Here is a 13,835-nt window from a genome sequence, read left to right on the forward strand (position 1 = left end):
TTTGCAAAAGTCTAGCAAGGTGTAATAACTACTCATATAAGTGAGAAACCAATTCTTCAAAATGTCACGACTAATACATAAGCATCACGGTGCATTTTTCATCCCGACATAATTTCGAACTCGACAAAGGTGTGGTTATATTGGGAAACGCAGTTTCGAACCGTTTTGTTTCTGTTTATGTGTGCCGTGATGAGTAATTAACTATCTCATGAAGAATAGACTAATAATATGTAATCGTCATTTTTTGTGAATCACTTCCAACATGACGTTATTCGAAATATAAAGGTATATTTCCATGATACATTGATTTTGTCTTTGAGGGTGATTAGCCTACGTATGTGCTTGTATCTACTTGTTTTTAATCTTCCCCGCTTCTATTCGTTGCACTGTTTATATGAGGTTATGTGAATTATAGCATCTAATTAACGTATAGAATAAAATGAAAACCATACTCAACTTTTCCGTCTTTTTTGTTATGTTGTGACTTGTGATAGGATTCTTTTGTTTATATCAGACAAATGACTCAATCATGTTACATATCAATCGGTTGTTAGCCCAGATTGGTTACAGAATCAGCCTGTTCAACTCGTTCAGATTTGTGGACGAGGATGGTAATGATGAGGTTGTTAATGGCCTTTACACCGATTGCAACTGTACCAAGGACCGAGTTGTTTAATGTACTTAGACCTAGTTACATAACAGATCTTAGTTTTTAGACCCCTCAGAGTAATTCCGAGATGAGCAATCTCTGGTCATTAACAGTATAGCTAGATTACAAGCTCTCTCGAGTCAACTAAAATTGTTTCGCAGAATACCAACTTTTATTTATTTTCGTTCTCAAGTGTCATCTTAGCCGTCTATAAATAATTGTAGGTATGAGACGCTTTTTAATAGTATTGGAGTTACGATGAAATGTCATTCAAATATTTCATTACTGACGATTTTTAAAAGTATTACTATTAAAAATCGTCAGTCGTGTAACGGTCAAATGGCATTTCACCGTAACCACATTATGTTAATATTCGATTTCGTACCGAGGAATAAGCAGCACCAGAAATTTTTTTGCCGAGTTTTCATTAATGCCTCGGTGTTTAAGAAATGATTGATCAGACGATTCATAAATCAATATTGGTCTGGTTGAAATAAATTTGCTTATTTTCTTCCTCAAGTATCATCTTACCTTTTATAAATGTTTGTAGGTATGAGAACTATTTTTTAAAAATAGGATGTAATTCTATCATAATTTGGCCTTCAATCAGTTATCAATACTGAAACTAACTTATTCAATTCCAGATGATAACACGAAACACAAGTTAAATTCCTATTGCTATTATTTATATATATGGAGCACCAAAGTATTAAGTACTTAGGGCGGGGTGGGCAATCTTTCTTGGCTCGCGTGTCAAAATCGGCTATATTCAACGACAAAGTTTTCAAGACACGAAGAGTTTTCGGGAATGGCATTCCAATCACGCAATAGTTAGATTGATTCTCTCTTGTATTCCCTTACCTAATCGCTTGAATTTCTTTCGAAATCAATTTATAACAGTAAGTTATCAAATAACTAACCAACATGAGCTGTACAACTTCAGAACTCAAGCAGAAATAAAGAAAAGGGGTGACACAGACGAACTCTAATACAGTTAGGCTAGTCAGCTCTGCGCTACTCAGTGTTTTAAATATTGTAGCAGTAGTGGTATGTAGCTAAGTGTTGAATTGCGGCCAGTGGCGTAACTACCCATTGGATCTTGTGGATAAATCCAGGGGCGGCACGTTGCTGGAAAGCGGCAAAACGTTTAAACGAAGCGGAAAAACGTTTCAAATGAACCAATGAGCATATATACAATGAGTGGAAACTTCCAAATATTTGCTCATTAATCCATTGTGCCCTGCACTTTTACGTCGTCCAGCTAAATGGTTCGTTGCATATGGAGAAAGCATATCGTTCGCTGCAAAAATCATTTGTTATAGCTGGGCTGGGTGCGAAATTGGCCGTATTGAGACTTTTAATTTTTCGATTCGTGTTCGGTTTTGGGTTCGAAGTATGGTACGTTGAAAGCATACTAACTAATACTGATACTGGTTTTAACTGTACTTATTTCAACTATAAATTACTCTGGGATATCTTGCCATTGAAATTTAAATATTGCCATTTTCATGTCATGTCACCAAAAGTTCAATTCACGACGGCGTGATGCATGTAATAAATTAAAAACAATGTGTAATTCACCGCGAAATTCCACAGTTACGTGTAGCTCGACTCTGACGGTGTTTGGTGAATATATACAAAAACACGCTCGCGTGTAGCGCCGATCGAATAGATGGATGGGATGCGGGATGCGATATTTGTGATACTGATATTTGACATTTTTATGTTTTAATTTTATATCGTTTCCGTGTTACTTTCGTATTTGAATAATAATTAAAAAACTCCGCAAATTGTTGAGTATTGAGTATTCACGTAACTCAGCTTTGGTTTAAAACACTAATACTTAACACGTGGAAAAAACAGCAATAATGGTATTTCTACGTGGTCAAAATATTATTTCTCCACAATATCTCAAGAAATTTGCATATAATACATTATTCACATGCCTTGCTTATCTGATTCAACGTTTCTAAATTTACAAAAACGATGTTGACGCGATTTACGCAAAATTAAAAATTGAAAAATATGATGGCGCAAAAATGAAACAAAACGAAAAATTCTCACTTTCATCGTTTCTGCCTGTTGGCGATAGCCGCAGTAAATTTTACGTAACTCATTGTAAATTTATGTTAATAAATTCTATTTTGCTTTTCAATGCGCCCTGTATTTGTTTTAAAATAAAAGAGAATGTCCTTAAATTAGCTTATAACCCTTCTTTCATTTTGAACTTCCACAACGGCGGTTACATACGCGTTACTGAATAACAATCAACAATCACGCATTCCTATTTATCATTATCAGCGCCAACTAAAAAATATAAAGAAGTCTGGCGGTGTTAATTGCGCTACAGTGATAATACACAGAATAAATATCGTTTTGACGAAACCAAAGCGCGCGACCGTAAAACGACGGTGCTGCTTTTTTGTGGAAGAAATTTCGCAGGAAAAAACACGAATTGAAAATTGCAAGCCTCAATACGGCCAATTTTGCACCCGACGCGACGGAAGCAAGGGATTTTCGCAGCGAGCGATATGCTTTCTCCATATGTAACGAACCATTTAGCTGGACGACATAAAAAATGCAGGGCACAATGGATCAATGAGCAAGTATTTGGAAGTTTCTACTCATTGCATGAACCAAGGCAGTCACATTAAACGACTTAATTTACCACTGAAGCCAAAAAATTACACAAGATATACGTCTAAACCATGTGTTTTATGGCTCGTGTCCCCCTTCCAGCGCCTTTTTGCACTCGCGGTCTCCGTGTTCGCCATTCCAAAAAACGAAACGTGTTGGATTGTATTATGTGTTTAAGACCTATTATGGAATGCAAAAGAAAACCACAGACATGAAAGCAAACGCTCTCCAGTATACAATCAAAGGGAATCTTGCGCTTAGGACTGTCCGACGAGGTTTCTCGTATTGGGCGCAGTCTTTTTCATAGCTAGACGAATGTCAACATTAAGACGGTTTATAAATTTTGTTTTTGTGGTAATAAAAATTGGCTTTTGCTCCGTAATGATTTATTGCTCATTACATACGAGCAATGCCAGCATTAATCACATTCTCTGGCATCTCAATTCACTTTGGTAGAGTCAACGGAACTGTTGTTGTTGTTGTTGTTGTTGTTAGTACATCTGTCTGTGCTTGAAGGCCCAGGAACGCAGCTATTCATGTGTTCATCCAAAACGGAACTGTAGTTCAATATTCGTAATTGCGTCTATAATACGCTAGCAAAGATTATCTCGCAGTCGAGTGGAATTGCCCTTCTGTAGGTTAGACCAGACGGCCTACTGGCGAACTATTTTCATTGGTAGATTTCAAATTCCATTATGATCAAACAATTCACGCACAAGAAAGTGAATACACCCTATGATCGCAAATAATCCTATTCAGGTAATGAAACTAACGAAGTTGCTATATAATAAATTATTAGTCTTGTATCGTTGCCCCCTCGAACTGTTTCGTGGTCCCTGTAGAGAGCCTCCGGATGAGAACCACTGCACTAGTACGATCAAGTGATTTTACATTTAAAAATGACAGATGATAAATGATTAAATTTAAAAATGACAAAAATGATACAGCGCTGGACGTCCTGCAGTGGTTAAGCAAACATCGTTTATGTGAATCAACACCTTATTTATTCCCGAGTCTCAAGCTTTACCTCACTGTTGCCGTTCTTTTCACAAGATGCGAATAACGAATTCAAAACCTAAGTTGATAAAGTTTTACTTGAGATCGACCATGGGAGAAAGCAGGCTGTCTTTGCCAGCAATACTGCTCATTGGAAGTGATTTAGTCGAGACATTATCTTTCGACGATATAATTTCTGAATTTACTTCAATGAAACCTAGACGTATTAAATTTGGAACCTTCGATAAAATTTACTATTCACCGCTTTAATCCTTCGTTTTTGTAGAATTTTATTCAGCTTTTACGGCGGTGTTGAGGGGGCGCATTCCGCGCAAAGATCCAAGGGCGCCACATTGCGTTGTTACGCCACTGATTGCGCCCAGCTATTTTATTCTTTGTTTATCCTTTTGTCACGTAACTATAGAACTATAGCGTCAATTTTAAACCTGTGCTGGTCTATACAAAATTGCAGAATGTCAGGCGATAACAAGAAAAGAAAAGTTGACACAGAGTGCAGGGTATTTAACAAAATTTGGACAGCCAAGTATTTATTCACCAAAGTTGATGGAATAGCTGAGGGAAGGTCGTGGTTCTTAAGGTTTTCAATTTGAAAAGGCATTTTAAGACAAATCACGCAGAAAAATACAAAAATCTCAGTAATAATGAAATGGCACAAACAGCAGAGAGTATGGCTGCAAAGCTACAAAAACAGCAAAGTTTTTTCACACGACTCCATGCGTCTAATAATGCAGCAGCTGTCATGGCCAGTTTCGTCGTAATAACCGCTTAAAACAGCAAACCATTTTCCGAAGGGGAGTTCATCAAAGAATGTTTAGTAGAGACTGCAGCAATTGTTTGTCTTCGTAAAACAGATGCATTTAAACAAGTTACGGTATCGAGAAGAACTGTCATCAGAAGGGTTCAGTGTATCGCTGGAGATTTGAGAGATCAGTTGCTTCATTATGTCAAACAATTTGACTTCTTTATTTTAGCGTTAGACGAGAGTTGTGATGTACGCGACACTGCTCAGTTGCTTATTTTCGTTCGTGGCATTACTTGTGATTTTAAAATTACTGAAGAATCAGCTGCAATAATAAGGCCAATGAAAGGAACAACAACAGTTGCAGATATTTTTAGCGAGGTAAATGCATCCATGTTTAAGTTGGGCCCTAAAATGTGAAAAATTGGCGGGAGGGACGACAGATGGGTGCCCAATTCTTACAGGAAAAATGTGGGATTGTTGAAGCGTATGAAAGATAAAGTTAATGAAATTGACCTGATGTTGTTACAAAACTAGTTAACTTCATCAGATCTCGAGCACTAAATCACAGACAGTTTATTTCCCTGTTGGAAGAGCAAGAAAATGAGCACACTGACATAGGATATCATAGAACTGTGAGATGGCTCAGTTTAGACAAAATACTGAAGCGAGTTTGGGACTTGCAGCAGGAGATTCGAGTATTCTGTCAAACAAAGAACAAGGATATTCCGCAGCTTTCAGATAAGAAATGATTATCTGATTTTGCTTTTGTTGTTGATGTCACTGCTCTATTAAATGAGATGAATTGCAAACTCCAAAGTAAAAAACTGTTTGTGCATGATATGCACAGTTTGGTAAAATCGTTCATAACGAAATTGCAGTTTCTTTCACGTCCATTACAGAACAATAATCGCGCTCATTTTCCCACACTTAACACAGCTACCACATCTGCACATAATTTTCAAAAGTACTCTACAATGCTGGATGTACTGCATGCTGAATTTTTGAGACGATTTGAAGATTTCTAATTAATTGAGAAAAAAATGAGTATGGTCTCTTCTTCTTTCACCAGTAACGTGGACAACATATCATCTGAACTCGAGCTTATTGATTTGCAGTGTGACACTTTACTCAAAATTTAAATCATCTGAAATTCTGGATTTTGATTCCTCTCTGAATAAATAAAGTTTTCCCAACATGAGGAGACATGCTCAAAAGATGCTAGTTCTTTTCGGATTCACATATAGGTGTGAGCAAACCTTCTCAGTAATGAATTTTATCAAATCGAAATTTCGGTCGTCTCTCACAGTTGAACATCGTTCTGATTTTCTGAGAATATCTACGTTTGCCATTGAACCTGACATTCAAGGACTTGTTAAGGCGCAACAGAGCATACACACGTCTCTTAAAAATAACAATTGTATTAGGTTTTGTTTCAATCAATTGTGTAATAAAATACAATAAAAAGCGCAATGTGGTCCCTAAGCAAAAATAATTGCTCAGCCCTGAATTGTAGCCAAATGAATTCTGCGCCCTTCTCGATAAAATTTCTCGAGAGCTCATTCATTTGTTACGTCATACTATATTTGTTTGTAGCCACATGTCATAAATAAACAAAAACAGTTCAAATAAATAACGGATTGTTAACAAACGATTATGAATAAAGGAACACCGATTTTCATTAGATAATTCAGAGTCTTGAAACCTCCTATCTGAATGAGGATGATCTAATTTCCGAGGCCTCGCTCGCGTGCCGAATAAATGGACTCGCATGCCACGTTTAGCACGCATGCCAGGGATTGCCCACCTCTTGTCTGGTTAGGGCCATCAAAAGCCATAAGCCAGCTAATTTTTATTATATATATGTGTAAATTAAAAAATTTAGCATTCTGTTTGACACGTTTCGTTTCTAAACGTCTAAAAAAAAATCCCTATTAGCGTTCGCGATGGTTGCACAGTGAAACAAGGAAAGTTCCTTGCTTATTGCGACTGATGGCAACAGTTTATGAAGTTTTAGCACATGTACAAATCATTTCGTGATTCATTAATTCACGCCATGATGTTATACAACTATTTCCTTGTCTCGAAAATGTATTGCAATTATATTAATTTATGAATATTCAGGCGGAGAAGGAACGATCGTCTGATATCGTAAGGATCCTGCCAGAATCCAAATGCTGATGGAGCAGATAAACCGTGACAAACTTTCGACTTCTATCTATCATGACGTTCTACTCAATGCTGATGAACTTTGTCTCAGAACAACTTCTTTCTATCTATCACGTGATCTACGGTTCAAATGAAGCAATGACCAATGATTACTGGATCAAACTTATTGTGGGCATAAGTAATAATTGCCAAGAATGTGCGCCCTGGTTCAAACATGTAAACAAGCCTCGAAGTTTTAGCTCTGAAGAAAAATATTGAAATGCTGACGTATTTGGGCTGTTTGGCACCTAAAGACTGTGTAACTAACAATTTAGGAACATGTAATTAGCAGCCTTGGATCCTCTTATGACCATTGGTCAAGGTCGACCGATAATATTCACTTCCCGGGACTCAAAGGGTGGTGTTGATGATATTTACTGCTCAGCGATCATCTGGGTAGCAAATGATCCGACAAGAAAATTCTGCACTCCCGGAGTATTTGAATAATATGGCGGACACCGGAGCGTAGTATGTTTCCGGGTGAGGGTTAGGCCATAATTTTATTCCAATTTTCCTTATTTTAGTTCTATTACGAGGTCGAGGATTAGCCAAGTGATTCCCGTAGTATTTGTACCTGAAATTATGGCCTAACTTTAAAACTGGTACACATACTACGTTCCGGTGTACGCCGTCTTGGTTCACATACTCGGGAGTACCGAAAATTTAGCGTGGCCATAACATAAGGGGAAAGACGTGCGTTTGGCAAACGTTTATAAATGGTTTATTTTTCACGCAGTATAACGGAACAACACAAACACCCACATTCAACACGAAGGCGAATGTTGTCAAAACATTCTTTGTGTATATGTATATATGACGCACGATGAAGTAACAAATAATAATTCATAATGTAACTAAATTGCAATGAAGACAAAGAAGAATGGCAAAAGATAGTTCAGATTACAGAAATAGTGTTGTGACAATATGAACAGTGCCTCTAAGTTTGAAAGTTTGCCTCCATAGTCCATTCTATATGCATGTTTGATTGGCGTCATGCTTGTGGATTATATCTTTAGAGTTACTAAATAATTGATTGAACATTCCATAGCTACCAACTGCCAAATGGAGTGCAATTTGAAAATAATTTTGATTTTCAACTGGTTCTTGCCTGTCGCTCAGCCAACAACGCAACGTGAGTAGAATACGCAACATGCCTCAGGATATGAAATTGAAATAACAACTGGAATAATATTATACTCTTGGTATCTTTGAGGCATTTTTCAACTATAATGAACACTATTTACGGGAAAATAATTCCAGTCCACAAGCTTCTATTAGTGTCCCTATCGTAAAAGGATGAATATGTTTTCATAATTATTTTCATTTATCCCAACCTTATAATTCCATTTCGTATAAATAAGTTGAACGCACACATCATTTTTTACGACACTGATGACTGGAACTGCGCATTTCGAATCGAATAGTAAAAATTTCAAATCGTCGTCAACTATTTTTTCGAGGACAGGGTGAATCTATCAATTTTTGTATTGAAGCCATATTTTTAGAATGCAATTCTGACATTTGACTGTTTTCCTAGTAAGTTATTGATAAAACGTGGTTTTTATGTGTGTGAACACTTAGCGAACTGTGAGAGTGATGGATTCTAAGTTTTTAGTATCTTGTACTTCATAAGGACCGATCACGATAAAAAAAAGTCACATACAATCAAATATTTTTCAAATATTAGATTCCAAAAAATATTTGGTTCGATTCTGAAATCATTAGGTATTTGAAAATTATTGATGGCTTGTATTGAAATTGATGGCGATCCATCATTTTGTGATACAATATCAAATTTAGCACGAAGAAGTTATATATTGCAAGTAACAATTTGGAATTTTGATTATTTACACAGAATAACCAACATAAATGGAGATAAAATCTCCTACAAAATTTCGACTTATAAAACTGGCCAATGAATAAAAATTTATATTAAATTTCATGTCTATTAGGCTTCATTAGGAATTTGAAAAAATAAAGTATAAAAATAGTTTCCGAACGATTTCTTCCAAATTTGAGTTTGGAATAGATTGTTCCATTAGTTGCGAAGAAACAAATTTTTTTTTGCAACAAAAAAATTCTCCTCATCAATAACAATTTAACAAAACGATTCCTAGGTTACACTTTGTTTTGAATATTTTTCCAATTTGATAGGATTCAACAATCTAAATAAAACAAACTAGAATGAGATAAGAGAATTAGGAGAAATACTGCAAACAACAAACATGAATTCAAGATATTGATTCCCGATAAATTTCTGCCCACCTATACCCAGAATTCTTTAATTTTTGGTATCGTTGTTAAAATTTATTTTCTATTCCGGTGTCTTTATGTTTGCATTAATAACATGAGTATTTCTATTCATTCAGATGGAGAATTATGTGTTACTAAATGGAAGAACGGTCATTTTGTAACCGAAGGTTCCTGTGAAAGTCCAACTAGCAATGGTAAAATATAAAATAGAACTCTGTCGCAAAAAAAGCTATTTTAATTCCAGCTTTACAAGAGTCAAATTCATACTTGAAAAATGGGTTCAAGATGTTTACCTTCCAAGTATCTGCGATAATTACTAGCAGGACATTCTTGTTCAGTGCTTAGCATAATAACAACTTCAAACATTCATAAAACTTCCAAATGGTGATGTTATTTTTGAAAAAAAAAACAGACTAACACGCTGAAATAATGCAGGCATTGTACCTTCCATTGACGAAATTCCTATTTTTATCGTGAAACCTAATTTAAGCAACCACGGATATTCCGCTTTCCCTGACTGTTCCCTGTTGTATAGCGAAGTAATATGGTATTTCAGCCTGTGATACTGGTAGAAGAAGGTAACGAACCGGTAAGGTAACAATTTAAGAATGGTTGAAGTAAGAAAACGCTCCCAGCATCTTTGCTTCGCTTTGATTGCAATTTGCTTAGAACTTACATTTTGCTCGCTCTTTACGTCTATTTTAGTAAAATTTGGAATTTAGTCGCATTACGCAGCATTTTGTTTTAAAATGTTCATCTGAATAATATAAAATTAAAGACCTAAATCCTCAACTACTGTAGGACAGTGACATCAGTATTGTAACCAACATTGTGTGCATGTGTTCTTTGTACCATTGCATCTTAAAATCTCTTTCATTCGCACGTATCAGCTAACTCAGCGGCTCCCAACCTTTTTTCTGTCGTGGCCCACTTTCGTTGCACAAAACTTCTGTGGCTCAATAACTTTCTCATGTAAGGAAAAACTACCAAAAAAATGAAAAATAAAAAATTATTTCCTCAAAAATAAACACCTCCACTTTTCGATTAGAATTACCACTCAGTAGGATATACCGTATTATTATTCTACTTCCATCATATTTACCTAGGTTATTATTAACTCTAGCAATTTTCAAAAAGTTTGTGTCCCACCTGACAATGTATCTGTGGTCCAGCAGTGGGTCATGGCCCGGTTGAGAACCGGTGAGCTAGCTAGTAGCCAAGATGATTCAGCAGATGGTCGTAATATTTGGGAGTGTGACCTGATTTTTCTATTTAAAAATATTCATTTCGACCATGTAACTCACATGTTCTCAAACAGACATCGTCAAGCATCTAAAACAAAGAGTATACAAAAATACTTGGTATGTGGCAACCAATAATTTTTCCTATAAACTGTTCCACGATACGGTGCCGTATGAAACTGCCCAATACGAATGTCAGACAAGGGGTGCCAACCTCGCTGCCGCTGGTATTCGGGATCCTGCAGTGCGCAGGTAATGGTTTAAAATATCTACCAAATTAGTTTTTTGTACAAAATAATTGTATATATACGTAGCCTATATACTAGTGATTTATTGTATAATATGTTTGTGCAAAACATTTAGTTTCGTAGATTAGTCAATTCTATAGGAAGAGGATGTCGTATTTTAGTTTATTTCGACACCTTCATTAAACGATTTCCTGTTGAACGTAGTAGTCGATGTGTAAAATGTAATAATAGCTATATGTATTTAAAAGTGGAATTGTTTACAACTGTTTAACAACAGTTTCTCTTCTCTGTTAGGGTTCTGAGCTTGGGCGTGTCAAACCTATATGCTGCTCGGGGCGAGTTTCTGATAATAATGTCCCTTATACCTAATTTTAAAAATAATTCGGAGGATAAACAAATTATAGATGTAGTTATACATGAGAATAAATAACTTAAAGGTCAAGTAAGAGTGAAATGTTTATATTATTATTATTTAAATTTTAAATCATCTAACTAAGCAACAAATCCTAAGACTTAGTGCCCGTGGTGGATGCCTCTATGGCTCCCTCTAGACACGTCTTTGGTTGTGTGTGAGGGCTCGATTAAAAAAATCTGTTTCTCCTGGCTGGTAAAAAGTAGATATTCTTGAATTTAAACGTTCATGACCGTAATTGCTTTCAAGTCAAATTACTAACTCCTACCTGGAAATATATACAAAGTACACCAAATGCACGCGTTTGGTTGGTGAAAGAACGCAATGAGACTGTTCAATCTTCTCGAAACAAAATTTGTTTTAAACAGTGAATTAATGCCACTTATTAAAGAAGCGGGATTCGACACTTGGATTGGCTTAGATGACATTCAACGAGAAGGCAAGTTTGTTTGGAACGATGGCGTCAATTCAACTACGGAAAATACCATTTGGTTTATTAATCAACCGGATAATTACGGAAACGAAGATTGCGCACATTTTCATCCACAATATGATTGGATGCTAAATGACTTACCTTGCTCAAACCACCTAAAATATTTCTGCGAAAGAAGAAATTAATTGTTTAGTCTTCAATAAACCAAAACTATATGTATGTCCACGTATTTACTTCCAAAAAACTGAATATGGACATGGTGGCAATTTCCACAATCGACATATATTCATAAATTGATGTGATGAGTAATTAACTCGACTTTGCATAGTATCTATTGATTATTTCTTTGTGAATTACTTCCAACATGACGTTATTCGAAATATAAAGTTATATTTCTGTAATTGACACATTGAATCATCAGTCTTTGATTGTCATTACGTACGTGCTTGTATCTACTTGTTTTCCCCTTCCCCGCTTCTCTTCTCTGCACTGTTTATATGTAGTAATGTAATGATTCCGTTAAAGAAAAGAATTATAGCAACTAATTAATGTATAAAATAAAATGAAAACCATGTTTTTGTTATGTTGTGACTTGTGATAGGATTCTTTTGTTTATAACAGGCGGAAGAAAGATGACTCAATCATGTTACAAATCAATCGGTTATCAGCCCAGATTGGTTACAAGATTAGCCTGTTTAGTTCTCGTTAAGATGCGTGGATAATAAAAATACCTAAACTATCTTAACTTTGCCAAGAATTTAGCATTTTTTCTTCTAAGCTGAACCATATAGGTATAAAAACTCGTAATTAGATTAAACAACATATTAAATTGAATTATTCCTTGCAATAAACTGGCAAGACGAACTATAATATTAGCACGACACACAAAAACCCGCAAATTCTTTAGGTTGAATTATTTAATTAAACGTTCAATTGAGATTAATGTTACGAGAATACTTTTAGGAACGCTGCAATTCCAATGAATTAATCCAAAAATAAACAATCACACAATCTAGAATTTAAAAGGAAATATATAAATTGGCCACGGTCAGTTCGAGTGCTCAACCTAAACGGTGCTAGTTGGTCGTGTAACGAGTTAACACTGATATGCAAAACAGACAAGCGAAGATTCTTTCGATAACGTCAGTCACGTGTGTTCCGATAACGTGAGTCAACGTGTAAATGATTGGTACAGTTTGGGGTGGTGATTCAAATGAGTCACCACCGGGTATTAGTTGTCCAGCAATATTATTTCACTTCGCTTGAGAATACATATATATTTATTTGATATCACTGTTTTTCACGTGGTTCATCTAAATTCTAAACGCTCTGCTGTTAGGATAAGAAGATAGAACACAGATTGATTACCAATTGACAATAACAGCACCCCCGCCGGTCATGGTATTTTGTTCAAGACAATTGAATAAAATTTTGAATGCCATCTTGCCCTTAGATAAACATTGAGAATGAGTTCAACGTTTAGATAGTACACACAAGGAGAAATAGTTTACAACACATTGCTACTATATATTGCCACTGTGCCAGTGATAAACTTTATTGTGTTATAAGAATTACTGAAAAGGCCTTTAAAATAATAGCAAAACCCTAGTATATTTCAGTGTTGCTTCTTGGCCTTGTCCGGTCTAATTGATTGTTCCATGCACCAACTAAAGACTAAATACAAATCATGACTAAAAATTCGTTTCGTGGTCGACCCATCATCGCAATTGCGCACAGATTTCCCAATAATATTATTCATTACATTCGATCTTCGTTTACTGTCGTATTAGAACCAGTAAACGAATCTCGAAGTCAACTGTTCACATTTAATCGTTAAGTAATGTAGGTCTATATGCAGTTAATTTGTGGATGGAATATTGAAGTTTAGCGTGAATTTAAAAGTAAAATCTAAAAATTGTTATTATAAAGTTTTCGTACGTTTTTTTCTGTACTTTTCATGCCTAATTCTTTAACCCCAAATTTTGCTGAAAATCAAAA

General features: G+C 35.6%; 1 protein-coding gene across 1 annotated transcript; it reads left to right on the plus strand.

Annotated features, from left to right (window-relative positions):
- Positions 1-8,139: 8,139 nt before the first annotated feature.
- Positions 8,140-12,324, plus strand: LOC120329253 (lectin-like). Its single transcript, XM_078118786.1, has 4 exons — positions 8,140-8,382; positions 9,620-9,697; positions 10,822-10,996; positions 11,773-12,324. The coding sequence occupies exons 1-4, from the start codon at positions 8,313-8,315 to the stop codon at positions 12,020-12,022; spliced, it is 573 nt and encodes a 190-aa protein (XP_077974912.1). The 5' UTR covers positions 8,140-8,312; the 3' UTR covers positions 12,023-12,324.
- Positions 12,325-13,835: the final 1,511 nt, after the last annotated feature.

The sequence above is a fragment of the Styela clava genome, chromosome 12, assembly GCF_964204865.1.
Source record: "Styela clava chromosome 12, kaStyClav1.hap1.2, whole genome shotgun sequence".
Classification (NCBI taxonomy): domain Eukaryota; kingdom Metazoa; phylum Chordata; class Ascidiacea; order Stolidobranchia; family Styelidae; genus Styela; species Styela clava.